The sequence below is a fragment of the Leopardus geoffroyi genome, chromosome D4 (genome assembly GCF_018350155.1).
Source record: "Leopardus geoffroyi isolate Oge1 chromosome D4, O.geoffroyi_Oge1_pat1.0, whole genome shotgun sequence".
Lineage (NCBI taxonomy): Eukaryota > Metazoa > Chordata > Mammalia > Carnivora > Felidae > Leopardus > Leopardus geoffroyi.
Genome location: NC_059342.1, coordinates 84,242,902 through 84,257,478, shown reverse-complemented (window position 1 = coordinate 84,257,478; position 14,577 = coordinate 84,242,902). Strand labels below are relative to the sequence as shown.

Genomic DNA, 14,577 nt, shown 5'->3' with positions numbered 1-14,577 from the left:
AAAAGTGAAGTAGCGGGCCACTACTAAAAACTACAAATCCCAGAACCCCAGGCTGCAGACAACTACGGGTCCCAGTAGGTTTTACGGTCTGAACTGGGGTTCGCCTCTAGGAACCTGCAGCCTGGGTTCAGCTGAAGAGAGCGTATGCCGTGCGGAGGTAGCGGGGAGAATCAGGTCAAGCTTTACGCCGCTGCGCAGACGCCTCACACGGGCCGGACGTGACGTAGGAAGAGTTCCGGCTTCGGCCTCCGCCGCTGCCGCCGCCGCCGCTACTACTGCCGCCGCCGCTGCCGCCGTCGCCGTCGGGGCTTGTTATTTCTAAAATGGCGCCCCTAGACTTGGACAAGTATGTGGAGATAGCGCGGCTGTGCAAGTACCTCCCGGAGAACGACCTGAAGGTGAGTCCAGCCGGGGCGGGAGCGCTGCTTGCGGGCTCGCCCCTTCCGGCAGTGGGGCTCCCGCCGGCCCGCCCTTCCTCTCTCCGCGGGACCCCCGCCGGCATCCCGTCCGGTCCCGTTCCGGTGGAGGGCCTATTGCGGGGCGAAGCGACCGGGTCAGACCAGGCGTCACGCGGAGAGCGGGAGGGAGCCCAAGTCCCCCAAATGCTGTCCTAGTTTCCTTGGAGGGGATCCCGAGGGATGTCGCGGCCTCTGCCCCAGGGTTGCCCCTCTTGGCCTTCGGACTACCCCAAGGCTCGGAGCCCTGACAGCTTTGCTTGGAGGACTCCTCTCCTCTCTCCCCGACCCCGGTCTCCCGGAGGCCGACCGAGTCCCAGCGGACAGTGCCCTCGGGATGGGGTCATTCCTCAGAAGTGGTGACAGGAGCGTGGGGTGGCCGGCGTCTGACAGGAGATGCCACCGGCTCCCGGAACGCGACCCCAGTGTGTTCAGGTCTCGGCGGAATGAGAAGACGGTGGGCCAGGGCGGCCGGGTAGCGATGTCAGAGAACGCCAGGTCTTCCCTCTTTCCATACCCCGCGTCCCAATTGCTTGGTAGGAGCGTTGCTTTCCTTCTACTAATTCAGATATGAACCCGTTTTCCAGTAGGTTGTTGAGCTAATTTCAGTGTGTAAAGTAGTAGGCCTTCCATGCAAATACTTTTCTGTTCCTTAAGTTGTTTCCTCATAATCCCTTCTTAACTCAAGATTTCATTTTCTTGGTTTCCAAAAGGAGACGAGTCGTTCCTTGCTACTGCTTAGTCCGAGTAACAACAGTGCATGTATGTGTGGGTAAAGAATGGATGTAAGAGAAGAGGAATTCAGTTTGGGGTATACTGCTTTTCTGACAAGTGTTCCCATGCGCTTGTTAAAACCGGTGCTTAGATGTCTTACAGTGTTTAGCGGTGAGTCCTAGTCCCCGTTTTACGTGTTCAGTTAACTTTGATTTGCTGTGTAGTAAGTGGGTAAACTGTTGATGGTTTTGAGTCCTTTTTTTTTTCTTTCATCTGTGGATTTAAAGCAATTTATCTTTGTAAATTCTTTCTCTTAAGGAAGATATTACTGGTTTTTTTTTTTTTTTTGGTTTTTTTTTTTTTTTTGCTCTGTTGATACAGGAAGTTGATATTTAACATCAGTCAACAAGTATGCAAAATGTTTAAGGTCACATCAGCTCTGGTGGATGTAAGTTAAGTGTACCTGTTGATTATATGTGCTGTATGATGGGGGAGCCATTCGTGTGCATTTTCCCCTTTTTAATAGGATAATTTGATTAAAACGAGGACAAAGCCGATACTAGAAATGTAGCTTTTATTTATGTTCATCTGAGTCTTTCAGACATGAGTTTTGTAGCTTCCTTCTGTTATATGCTTTTTTAAGGAAGTGAGGATACAACCAACATTGGGACCTAATTAGTGGAAAACTAACCAGATGTCTTGTGGTAGCATTGTTAATTCCATAGATGAAGTTGATTTTTTCATACCAGTGATTTGATGTGGACTTTTTTGTTCTTTAGCGCATATAAAGCTGTTTTAAGCTTTGTGTTTACAATTAATAAAACGTTGCTTATTACAATATGTCTTGATATTAATTTGAGATTGGCTGTTGAAATTATTTGAAAGATGACCAGTTGGATTTTCTTTAGGTAAACTTTTAGTTTGATAAACATTGGATTTCCTTCCCATCTTAAGGACATATAGATATCAAACGATTTCATTTCTCTTTGCAACACTATTGGACTGTGCTTAGTATGTATCTGTTTCTTAATAAACAATTTTTTTTTTTAAACCTTCTGGGCAACTACTGGGAAGAGAGAATTCTGAATTTTTCTCTGTAAGTGGAGGCTTTTCTTCTTTGTCTTGGAAATGGTTTGATCAGATTAATGTACTTGTGCTGTTCCTGTCTGGAGTATTTTTAAAGAAATTTAATTTTGTTTCTATTTCTTGGCATGAATTAGAAACTAAAATTAGACAAGCTAAGAAAGTATTTCAGGAGTACCTTTTCTGAGGCTTTAGAGCCAAAATAAAAGATTGTGTCAGAGGAAAAAAACAAACCATTGGGGCTACTTAATGGTTTGTTCTGGTAGAAAAGACAGCAATTCACCTGTATTTTCAAATTGATTAGAAGTTGGAGGCACTAAATAAAATAATAAATGCATAGGATGTTTTAGATCTAATCACGATTTCTCTATATCTGAATTGGAAGTGGTCAGATCACTAGTACTGGATTGAATGTACAAAGTTGTTTTGTAAGAATAAAGATGAAATATATGAAAGTGGGCCAAAACATAACCTTTCTTAAAAAAGAGCTCATGTGGTTCTCATCTACAATAAAGATTTCAGAGAGGATCATAGGAGATACAGATTCCATATCTGGCCAAGTGGAAGAACGAATGATAGAGGCAGGTTTACTGAATACTGAAGAATTTTGGGGAGTAGGGATTCTATAGTTTGTAGATTGATCTTTTGAACGGTTCTTAAAGATGACATGCAAGTAAAGAAATTGCACAAGGAACTGTGCAATTCCATAATAACCACTTTTGTGAATTAATAGTTAATGTAATCTTTTCGGAACTCATTTTTGTGTTTAGTTTGAGCCATCTCTGAGTTTTTCATATAAGGCTCCTGGGTCTGCAAAGTTGTATCTTTATTTGAAATGCTTCCATAAAGCTTCAAAAAATTCTGCCTGGATTTTTTTCTGAGATTTTGCACCTCCTCATTTCAAACTCTGATTTTATAGATTCTCATCATAAACAGTATGCAACCCATTAGTTTAGTCACTCACCTTAGTGCTTGTGTTATTGATCATTCTGTTTACCTGAGTGGTTTTTCATTGTATCTTTTTCAAGTAAGGAAAATCAAACCCAATGCAGCAGATAGGAATATATTATGGCTTTGTATAGGGCTAGAAGAGTGTCTTCAGGACCCTCTCTGATAATATCTGCCATTTTGTTTATCTTTTTGGCCACAGAATCAGTCTTCTATGGCTTATGAAAATAGTCTACAACAGTGCTGTCTGGTAGAAATAAAATGGTCAGAAACATGAGCCTCGAAAGGTCAAATTTTAAAAAAATAGAAGGGAATGGTTGAAATTAATCTTTTTTTTTTTAAGTTTATTTATTTATTTTGAGAGAGTGAGCAGGGGAGGGACAGAGAGGGAGAGAAAGAATCCCAAGCAGGCTCTGTACTGCCAGTGCAGAGCCCATCGCAGGGCTCGATTGACAAACTGTAAGATCATGACCTGAGCCAAAATCAGGAGTTGGATGCTCAACCGACTCCCCAGGTACCCCCCCTTTTTTTTATCTTAGTAATATTTTATTTACTAGCCACCCAGGTACCCCCCCCCTTTTTTTAATCTTAGTAATATTTTATTTAACCCAATTTCAACATGTAATCAGTATAGAATTATTAATTTAATATTTTATCCTTTTTGGGGTACTGTCTATGAAATAGGTATATTTTACGTTTATGACACATCGACATTTGGACTAATGGCATGTAGCTGTAGATGTCCTATGGAACAGTGAATGTCTCTAATGACTCCCTAGTCCCTTTTCTAGAATTTCAGAGCTAAGAGTAAATCAGAGTTCTTCTAGTTCTGTACCCTTCTTACTTTACTGAGGGGTACTGAGCTCCACAGAGTTTATGATCTGCCTAAGGATGTACACCTAATCAACGAACTAGGTTGGAAAGCCTCCCTATTCAGAGCTCTTTCTGATGCAGTTAATAGCTTTTTTAGGATGACAAATAGTATGCTTTTCTAGGTACATCTTCCACTTTCCTTTCCTTTTTACTTCCCATTCTAAGCACATTGGACTGCTCTCTTCTGACAACGTGCTCTGTACTTTCCTCCTCCTTTGCTTCTGCTCAGTCTGTTTCTATCACCTACTTTTTAAATACTTATATAACACAAATATTAAATCATTTAATACTCTATGAGTTATGTATAATATTTGCTCCATTTTGTAGACAGGTAATTGAAGCACAGACGGGTTAAGTAACTTTCCAAAGTTACAAAGCTGGGAAGTAGGTGGAGGAGCTAGGATTTAAACCTAGGCAGTCTGGGTCCAGGGTTCACATCTATAACTATCACTTACATTTCCTCTGTACAGTACCCCCCTTGCCCCTTTTGGGCTCTAGCTCAGATGCCACTTTCTCTATGCAGAGCTCCTGGATTCTACAGTCAGAATTATTAGCAATGATTAGAATGTATATCGCTGCTTACAGTTTTCAGGGTACCTTCATGTTTATTCTATCATTTACACAGTTGTGTAAGGCAGAACAAATATCAGAGCCAAGACTTGATGAGGTTTAAGTGGGTTTTGCTATAGTGACTCAGCGGAGTATATACCTGAATTTATTTGCTCTTAAAAATTCCCGTTTTTGGGGGTGCCTGGGGGGCTTAGTCGGTTAAACATCTGACTTCAGCTCAGGTCGTGATCTCGCAGTTCGTGGGTTCAAGCCCTGTTTTGGTCTCTGTGCCTAGAGCCTGCTTCGGATTCTGTCTCCTTCTCTCTGTTTTCCCCTCCCCCGCTTGCACGCTGTATGTGTGTCTCTCTCAAGAATAAATTACCATAAAATTTTTTTAGAAATCCCATTTGTTTGTTTTTTCCTGCACTGATCTTTGCCACATAGCACCTTATTGTTCCACTTTACCACTCTGTCTTCTGTGGTAGCAGATATGTCAATCTCTACTAGACTGCAAAGCTTCTATTTTTTCTTCTTCTTCTTTTTTTTTTTTTTTTTTTTTTAAATTAGAGAAAGTGCAAGCAGGGGAGAGGGGCAGAGGGAGAGAGAATCTTAAGCAGACTCCACACTCAGCGTGGGGCCTGATGTGGATCTTGATCCCATGACCCTGGGATCGTGACCTGAGCCGAAATCAAGAGTTGAACACTCAACTGACTGAGCCATCCAGGTGCCCTTAGACTACAAGTTTCTTGAGGGCCAGGATCACGTATGTTTATTTTTGTATTCTCCATAGTCTTAGAGAACACTGCATTGTATGTGATAGACAGGTAGTTAAGGTTCGTTGAATTTAGTTGTATACTGGTTTTTGGGGGCGCCTGGGTGGCTCAGTTGGTTAAGCGTCCAGCTCTTGATTTCGGCTCAGGTCATGATCTCGTAGTTTGTGAGTTCAAGCCCTGCATCAGGCTCTGTGCTGAGAGCACGGAGCCTGCTTAGGATTCTCTCTCTCCTTCTCTCTCTGCCCTTCCCCTGCTTGTGCATGTGTTCTTTCTTTCAAAATAAATAGACTTAAAAATAAAGTATAGGGGTACCTGGGTGGCTCAGTCGGTTAAGCGTCTGACTTCAGCTCAGGTCATGATCTGGTGTTCGTGAGTTCAAGCCACACATCAGGCTCTGTGCTGACAGCTCAGAGCCTGGAGCCTGCTTCAGATTCTGTCTCCATCTCTCCCTCTGCCTGCCCACCCCCCCCCCCCCCCACATTCTCTCTCTCTCTCTCAAAAATAAACATTAAAAAAATTTTTTTTAATGTAATTTTATACCGTTTAACAAACACACATTTCTTCAGATGTCTCCTTTTGTCAAGTACTGTTCCCTATGGGTGCTAGAGATAGAATCTGATACTTCTCTCTACCTTTGAGGGGCTCTCAATATAGTAAAAGAAATAGATAAACAAATGATTATTGCATGGTGTGTTAGGTGATATAATAGAGGGCTGTTCAGGATATTGAGGAACATATTAAAAGCAGCATCTAACTGGAGCCAGAGATGATTTGACACAGAAGGAACAATGAGAGGATGAGCAGAGTTTGTTCAGGTAGACAAAACAGGAAGGAAAGAATGTTCAAGCAGAATAAATACCATATGCAGTGGTATAGCTTAATCTGAAAGAACATGACCAGTTCAGGGAACTTCTAGTGGTTTGGTTGGCTGGAGATGGTGCTTGGAAGGCAGGCAGAGGCCAAATCATGGAAGATTAGGCTGATAAACTTGGATTTTTATCTTTTAGGTGGTATATGTATAAACACTTTGAAATGCTTTTATATTTTAGGGGAAAACAAATCATACTGTGACTTTGGGATGTTGTTTAAAATATAGCTAACTACAAAGAAAAGTAGATTCAAAGAAAACTGTTACAGGAATACACTGTATTATAGTGTATACAACATACACTGTTGTATGTGGTGGGAATATGACAAAAATCATGAAGATGTTACCTGAATAGAGTTTTGGAAACACTGCCATAGACAGAGGAGTACCTTTGAGAGATTTTTAAGGAGGACTGTGACAGTAGGTTTTAGAAATCGGGGCGCCTGGGTGGCTCAGTCGGTTAAGCGTCTGACTTCAGCTCAGGTCACGATCTCGTGGTCCATGAGTTCGAGCCCCGCGTCGGGCTCTGGGCTGATGGCTCAGAGCCTGGAGCCTGCTTCCGATTCTGTGTCTCCCTCTCTCTCTGCCCCTCCCCCGTTCATGCTCTGTCTCTCTCTGTCTCAAAAATAAATAAAAACAGTAAAAAAAAAAAAAAAAATTAAAAAAAGAAAAGAAATAGTCTGGCAGCATTTGTAGACCATGGTTTGGAATGGGACAAAAATGTCACAGAAGCAGTAGGCCGAATGACAGGAGATTTTGACGTAAGACAGTGACAAGAGATTGTGTTTAAAAGGAGATGGGAGCGCGTGGTTGTCTCAGAAGAGCATGCAACTCTGACCTGTGGGTAGTAAATTCAAGCCCATGTTGGGTTTAGAGATTACTAAAACAAAATAAACTTAAAAAAAAAAACAACTAAATAAAAGGAGATGAAGAAGGTATAGTAGGACCTGTTGACAGGTTAGGCCTAGGTTACGAGAAAGAGAGGAGTTCAACGTAACCTCAGTTTCTGGCATAGATTACTTAGTAAATACTGAAACTAGATTAAGGAATGTAAGGGAGTTTGGTTTGGGCCATAATGAGTTTGAGATGCCGCCAAGCCAAGACATCGAGGTAGAGATGGCCAGAAGACTGTTAGATACACAGGCTGGTTAGGTAACAAATATTTATTGATTGTCAAATGTGTTTTCAGACACTAATAGCTCTAATAGTTTTAACTCAAGAGAAAAGTCTAAACCAGTGGTTCTCAACTGGGGGTGATTTTGCCCCTGAGAAGATATGTGGCAGTGTCTGGAGACGTTTTTGATAGTCACAGCTAGGGAGTTACTGTGGGTATCTAGGGGGTATAGAGGCTAGAGATGGTGCTAAATATCTTATAATGCACAGGACAGCAGCCCCTCACAACAAAGTATTATCCATAGTGCCATGGCTAAGAAACTTTGGTTTAGGTTGAAGATACAGATACTCCCTTCTGCATTGTAAAGGTGTGAATGTTCTTGTCATTTTGGATTCCAGCTCCTCATTCCCAGTGGTTTGTAGAAGTTCTATACAAAGGCTACATAAAAAATAATTTTAGATAGATTTTTGTTTCTTAAGCCAAGAGATTTTATAAATACTAGTATGTTAAAGGAAATAGTATGCTTTAGCTAACAAGAGCAGCTAAACATAGAATTATAAAATTTAAAGCCCAGTGTTTTAAATTTGAGGGGCAAGAGGGAACAAGAAGATAGGAGCAGAGAACAGAATGGAACCTGGACTATCTTGAGGGAAAGGTAGAGAAGGGAAATAGGTTCATCTAAGAAGGGGGCTATGAGCCCCTACTTGTCCAAGGATTGGGAATTCATTGGGCACTGTGGGGAGAGATGGGTGTAATTTGCCCTAAGATTGGGGAAGATTGAGAATCCTGCCTCAGTGACTGTTTTGGAGCAATAAGAGAAACCACACTGCATACAAACTGAGCAGTAGAACAAAGCTGTAAAGGGCTTTGGAAGAAAGGGTCGTGTGTCTTCCCCATGGCAAGGGTACACTCCTTGAGGCCACTGTGTGTGTAGTTGGCTGACTCACGTAGAGTTTGTACTGCTCAGAGCCCGACATGGGGCTCGAACTCATGAGCCGTGAGATCATGACCTGAGCTGAAGTGGGATGATTAACTGACTGAGCCACCTAGGTGTGCCAATAAAGGTATTTTTATGTAATATCTACATCCATCGTGGGGTTTGAACCCACAACCCTGAGTCACATGTTCTTGCTGACTGAGCTAGTGAGGTGCCCTTGTTTATTTATTTTTAAGTTTTTAATTTTAAAAATCTTTTTAAAATATATATTATTAATTTTTTTTGTTTATTTATTTATTTTGAGAGGGGTGGGGAGGGGCAGAGAGAGAGGGAGAGAGAATCCCAAGCAGGGTCCATGCTGTCAGTGCAGAGATTGATGTGGGACTTGATCTCACGAACTGTGAGATCATGACCTGAGCTGACACCAAGAGTTAGGTGCTTAACCGACTGAACCACCCAGGCACCCCTCCTTCTGGGTCATGTGTTATATAATTCATTGTACACTTATTATGTAGTCGATTGAGGATATAACTGTGTATGTATGTGTATAAAACTCTGCAGAGCACTTTGCATGCACTGTCTCATTTAATACTTAGAATATCCCCAGGTAGGTGTCTCTGTTTTGTGGATGAAGAAACTGAGACACAGAAATCAAGTAACTTGCTCAGGGTTACACAGCTAAGTAATGGACAGTAAGCTAAGTAATCTGTAAGAGATAGAGCTGATTGTTTGGCCTCTGGTCTTTTTTTATTTCAAAGGCTGTGCTCTTAACCTCTGAACTATGCCATGGCATTAATTGGTGTGCCCCTTTTCTGTCTTAGAGGATAACATAATCTGGGATTAGTACTTGTTGATTAGGAATAAAGGAGTATTGCCTCTCAGCCCTATGCTGTTTCTCCAAAATTTGACCTTGCAGCGGCATTGAACATAGTTGATCACTCACTCCTCTTTTTCTTTCTTCTTCTTCTTTTTTTTTTTTTTGTCCCCGCCCTTTGATGACTCCTCTTTTGAGTCCATTTGTTTACTGGACTTCCAGGATACCACATTATCATGGTTGCCTTTCTGTCTCACCAAGCTCTTTTGCTTGTTCCTTCTTTTTTGCCTAACTTTTAAATATTGGTATATCTGAAGGATCATTTATTGATCTTATCCTTTTCTCTGCTTGTAGCTACCACTTTAGTTATATCTTCTAGTCTCATGTATGTATGTATGTATGTATGTATGTATGTACGTACGTATATCCTGACAATCTCTAAATCGGTCTCTCTGACCCATAGCCTTTTTCTTGAACTCAAAACTCATTTGATCACTTGTTTACAGCACATCTGAGGCACTTGGAAATCTGATAGGCACCTCAGACTTAATATGTCAAAATCAGATTCTTCTAGCCAAATAGTGGAAACAACCCAAATGTCTAGTGACTGGTGAATGGATAAGCAAAATGTGGTAAATACATACAATGGATATTATTTATTTATAAAAAAGAACAAAATAATAACAAAGGTTACAATATGGATGGACCCGAAAAGCATTATATTAAGCGTAAGAAGCCAAAAGGCCACAAAAGGCACAAAAGGCCACATGGACAGGAGCACCTGGGTGGCTCAGTTGGTTGAGTGTCCAGCTTCTGCTCAGGTCATGATCTCATGGTTTGTGAGTTTGAGCCCCTCATCAGGCTGTCTGCTGTCAGTGCAGAGCCCACTTCAGATCCTCTGTCCTTCTCTGCCCTCCCCAGCTTGTGCTCTTGCACTCTCTCTCAGAAATAAATAAACATTAAAAAAAAAAAAAAAAGGCCAGATGTCCAGAATGGACAAAGCCATGGAAACAGAAAGTAGATTGATTAGTAATTGCCTAGTGCGGTGGCGTGGAGTTGTGGGGAGTGACTACCAATGGGTACATAGTTTTTTAGGGGTGATGAAAATTTTTTTTTTAGTTTGTAGCTTGAGGCATTTTATTCTAAAAAGCTGGCACTTGTATACATAAACTAACAAGAACTTAAAATTCATCACGTTTATTTTTTAGCTCGACCTTCTAGTAAATCTTTAGCTTCATTGATTTTGGCTGCTATATAAGGAGATCCTTCCTTGTCTGGGTGATTTAAAAGCATAATTTGTTGGGGCGCCTGGGTGGCGCAGTCGGTTAAGCGTCCGACTTCAGCCAGGTCACGATCTCGTGGTCCATTAGTTCGAGCCCCGCGTCGGGCTCTGGGCTGATGCCTCAGAGCCTGGAGCCTGTTTCCGATTCTGTGTCTCCCTCTCTCTCTGCCCCTCCCCTGTTCATGCTCTATCTCTCTCTGTCCCAAAAATAAATAAACGTTGAAAAAAAAAAAAAGCATAATTTGTTGATGAGCATCCTTATTTTTCCTTTATTGGCAGTAGGGCTTACACCTAGTATTAATGCTGCTGCTTGTTTTGTTATTTTGGATTCAAACCCACCTCTGTAATAGCCATCACTGAAGGCAGAATTTGGTAGACTTTGAAAAACTTGTTTTACTTGAGGTTCCATATTGTGTTTCATGGCTTGCAAAACATAACGGCCTGCAAATCCTGCAGCAGCAACAGTCAGTACGACTGCTGCCGCTGCACTGGCCATGGCTTGGTTCCCCCACCTCCACCGAGAATGTGGTCCTTCCCAGCCCAGAGTTTGCAACCAATCAGTTCCCACACAGTGATGAGGCCACCACCAGCAGGCACCGAAAATGTTCTAAAATTAATTACAATGATGGTTTCCCAGCACTGAGTATACTAAAAAACAACTGAATTTTGGAGGTATTTTTTGGTTATGTGAATTATATCTCATTGAAGTTGTTGAAAATCGAATTCGTCATTCCCCGTCCCTCAAACTAAACTCAAACAAATCAAAACAGTCTGCTCATGAAAGAAATCATTGATAAATTAGACTTCATTAAAATTAAAAGCTTTTACTTTGTAAAAGACATTGTCAAGACAATGGGAAGATAAGCCACAGACTGGGAGAAAAATATTTGCAAAGCACTCATCTGATACCAGACTTTCATCCAAAATCTGCAAATCAGGGGTGCCTGGGTGGCTCAGTCAGTTGAGCGTCCGACTTAGGTGCAGGTCATGATCTCACAGTTTGTGGGTTTGAGCCCCATGTCGGGCTTTGTGCTGACAGTTTGGAGCCTGGAACCTGCTTCAGATTCTGTGTCTCCCTCTCTCTCTGCCCCTCCCCTGCTCACTCTGTCTCTCAAAAATGAATAAATTTTAAAAAAAGTTTTTTAAAAAATATGCAAATCAAAGAACTCTTAAAATTCAATAATAAGAAAACTGCTCCATTAAAAAATGGGCCAAAGACAGGAGCAGACACCTCGCCAAAGAAGATATACAAATGACAAATAAGCATATGAAAAGGTGCTCCTCATCATGCATCATTAGGGAAATACAAATTGAAACAACAGTGGAATACCACCACAAGAGTATTAGAATGACCAGAATCCAGAACATTGACAACACCAAATGTTAGCAGAGTTGTGGAGCAGCAGGAACTCTCATTCATGCTTAATGGGAATGCAAAATAGTATAGCCACTTTGGAAGATTGTTTGGCAGTTTCTTACCAAACTCTTACCATACGATCTAGCAGTCATGTTCCTTTCTATTTGCCCAAATTAATTGAGAACTTATGTTCACCCAAAAACCTATATATGGATGTTTATGGAAGTGTTATTTATAACTGCTAAAATTTGGAAGCAACCAACATGTCTTTATTAGGTGAATGGATAAATAGGTACACCAAGATAATGGAATATCATTATTATTTTTAAAATTATTTTTAATTTGATTTATTTATTTTGAGAGAGATTGAGAGAGAAAGCAGAGGGGTGGAGAGATAGGGTGAGAGAGAATCGCAAGCAGGCTCCACACTGTCAGCACATAGCCCAATGCAGGGCTCAAACTCAAGAACTGTGAGATCATGACCTGAGCTGAAGTCAGGAGTCAGTTGCTTAACCTCATGAGCCACCCAGGTGCCCCAACAATGGAATATTATTTAGCACTAAAAAGAAATGAGCTATCAGACCATTAAAAGACATGAAGGAAGGGTGCCTGGATGGTTCAGTTAGGCGTCCGACTTTGGCTCAGGTCATGATCTCAGGTTTCATGAGTTTGAGCCCCTCATCAGGCTCTCTGCTGTGAGCACAGAGCCCGCTTCGGATGCTCTGTCTCCCCCTCTCTCTACCCGTCCTCCGTGCGTGCATGCTCTCTCTCTTTCTCAAAAATAAATAAGCATTAAAAAAAATGAAGGAATCTTAAATGCATATCATTAAATGAAATAAGCAAATCTGAAGACTAAGGTATGATTCAAGCTGTATGACATTGTGGAAAAGGCAAAGCTGGTGACAGTAAAACAGATCAGTGGTTTCCAGGGTTTGGGGGAAGGGAAAGATGAATTGATGAAGCACAGAGGATTTTTAGGGCAGTGAAACTATTCGGTATGATATTGCTATTCTGTATACATGTCATTATACGTTTGTCAAAACCCATAGAATGTATAACACCAAGAGTGAACCCTAATGTAAACTGTGGACTCTGTATAATAATGATGTATCAATGTAGGTTCATTAGTAACACGTACCACTCTGATATGGGATGTTGGTAGTGGAAGAAACTGTATGTGTTTGTGAGCAGAAGATATATGGGAATTCTCTGTATCTTCTGTTCAATTTTACTATGAACCTAAAATTGCTCTAAAAATTAAATCTATTTAAAAGAAAAAAAAAACTAGGGCACCTCAGTGGCCCAGTTACTTAAGAGTGTGACTCTGGATTTCAGCTCAGGTCATGATCTCAGGGTTTGTGAGATGGAACCCCTATTTGGACTGCATCCTGACAGTGTGGAGCCTGATTGGGATTCTCTCTCTCCCAAAGAATCTACAATAAGAAAATCTTTACTTGGAGTCTTAACCATCTTGATAAGACTATTAACATCCTTGTAGTTACTTAAGCCAAAAACATTGAGTCATGCTTGGTTCCTTTCTTTCAACACTCTCTATCTAGTTGTTCTCAAACCTAGTGGATACTACATTCAGAAAACATCTGGAATCCATTCACTTGTGATCATTTCCTATTTTCATGATGTTAGTCCAAGCCAGTATTAACTTTTACCTAGATTATTGTAGAAGCATCCTAACTGGTGTCCCTGTTCCTGCCTTTGCCTCTTCCCTACTCCCATGTTCCTCATAGACCATTTTTAACATAGCAGACATAAGATCATATCACTCTTCTGCTTAGGACCTCCTAGTGGCTTCCTATTAAAAGCCCAGGTCCTTACATTCACCCCAAAGGACCTAAAAGTGTTCTGTGGTGCACTTCTGTTTTTCTCCTCATTCAGTCCACTAACTACACCAGCCATGATGTTTCTGAAACACCAAGCATGCTTTTACCTCTGAGCATTTTTTACTTACTGTTCTCTCTGGCTTCAGTGCTGTTTCCCCCATAAACTTACCTTTCTTAGATTTTTGCTCAGAAGTTGCTTATCAGTAAGGCTTCTGTGCTCACCCCATTTAAAATATCAGTACCTGCTACCCACCTCTGCCATTTTTATCCCTATTACAGGGCTTCATTTTTTTCCTTCCCTCTTATTACTATCTGAAAAAGTAATATGTATATATTTTTTACTTGTTTATTTTCTATACCTCTCCTCATTAGAGTATAAGCCCCTGAGATCAGGGCTTTTATTCTGTTTGGTCATTACTATTTATTTACTTTGTTTCTAGAATAATAACTGGTAATCATATTAGACTCTCAGTAAATATTTGTTATGTTGAACAGCTGAATATTCAAGATAGTACAGTGAAAAGAGGTAGGTAGGTAGGTAACCAGGATCCCAGATCTGTTGGAAAAATTAAGTAACATTGTGACCTGAATGCTTGTGGGTCTCAGTCTTATCATCTGGGTCCAGTGAGAGATTTGACATAGGAGGGTTTTTTTTTTTTTAAATGTTTATGTATTTTTGAAGGGGGGCGGTGTGAAGGTGCACATGCAAGTGGGGGATGGGCAGAAAATGCAAAGCTCAGAGCCCAACCTGGGGCTCGAACTTAAAAACCATGACATTATGACCTGAATGGAAGTCGGCCACTTAACCTGCTAAACCACCCAGGCGCCCCTAATGTTTATTTATTTTTAAGAGAGAGAGAGACAAAGAGCATGCGAGTGGGAGAGAGGGCCACAGAGTATTTGAAGCAGGCTCTGAGTTGAGAGCAGAGAGCCTGGTGCCAGGTCGAACTCACAAACAGTGATATCATGACC

The 14,577-nt window shown here is 41.2% G+C and overlaps 1 protein-coding gene across 1 annotated transcript in view; it reads left to right on the top strand.

Moving 5' to 3' along the window:
- Window positions 1-114: 114 nt before the first annotated feature.
- The window catches only part of PPP6C (protein phosphatase 6 catalytic subunit), a 32,493-nt gene continuing 18,030 nt past the window's right edge, over window positions 115-14,577 (top strand). Inside the window, exon 1 of the mRNA XM_045470473.1 lies at window positions 115-398. Within this exon, the coding sequence (XP_045326429.1) occupies window positions 324-398 (75 nt within the window). The 5' untranslated portion in view covers window positions 115-323. The remainder of the gene's footprint in view (window positions 399-14,577) is intronic.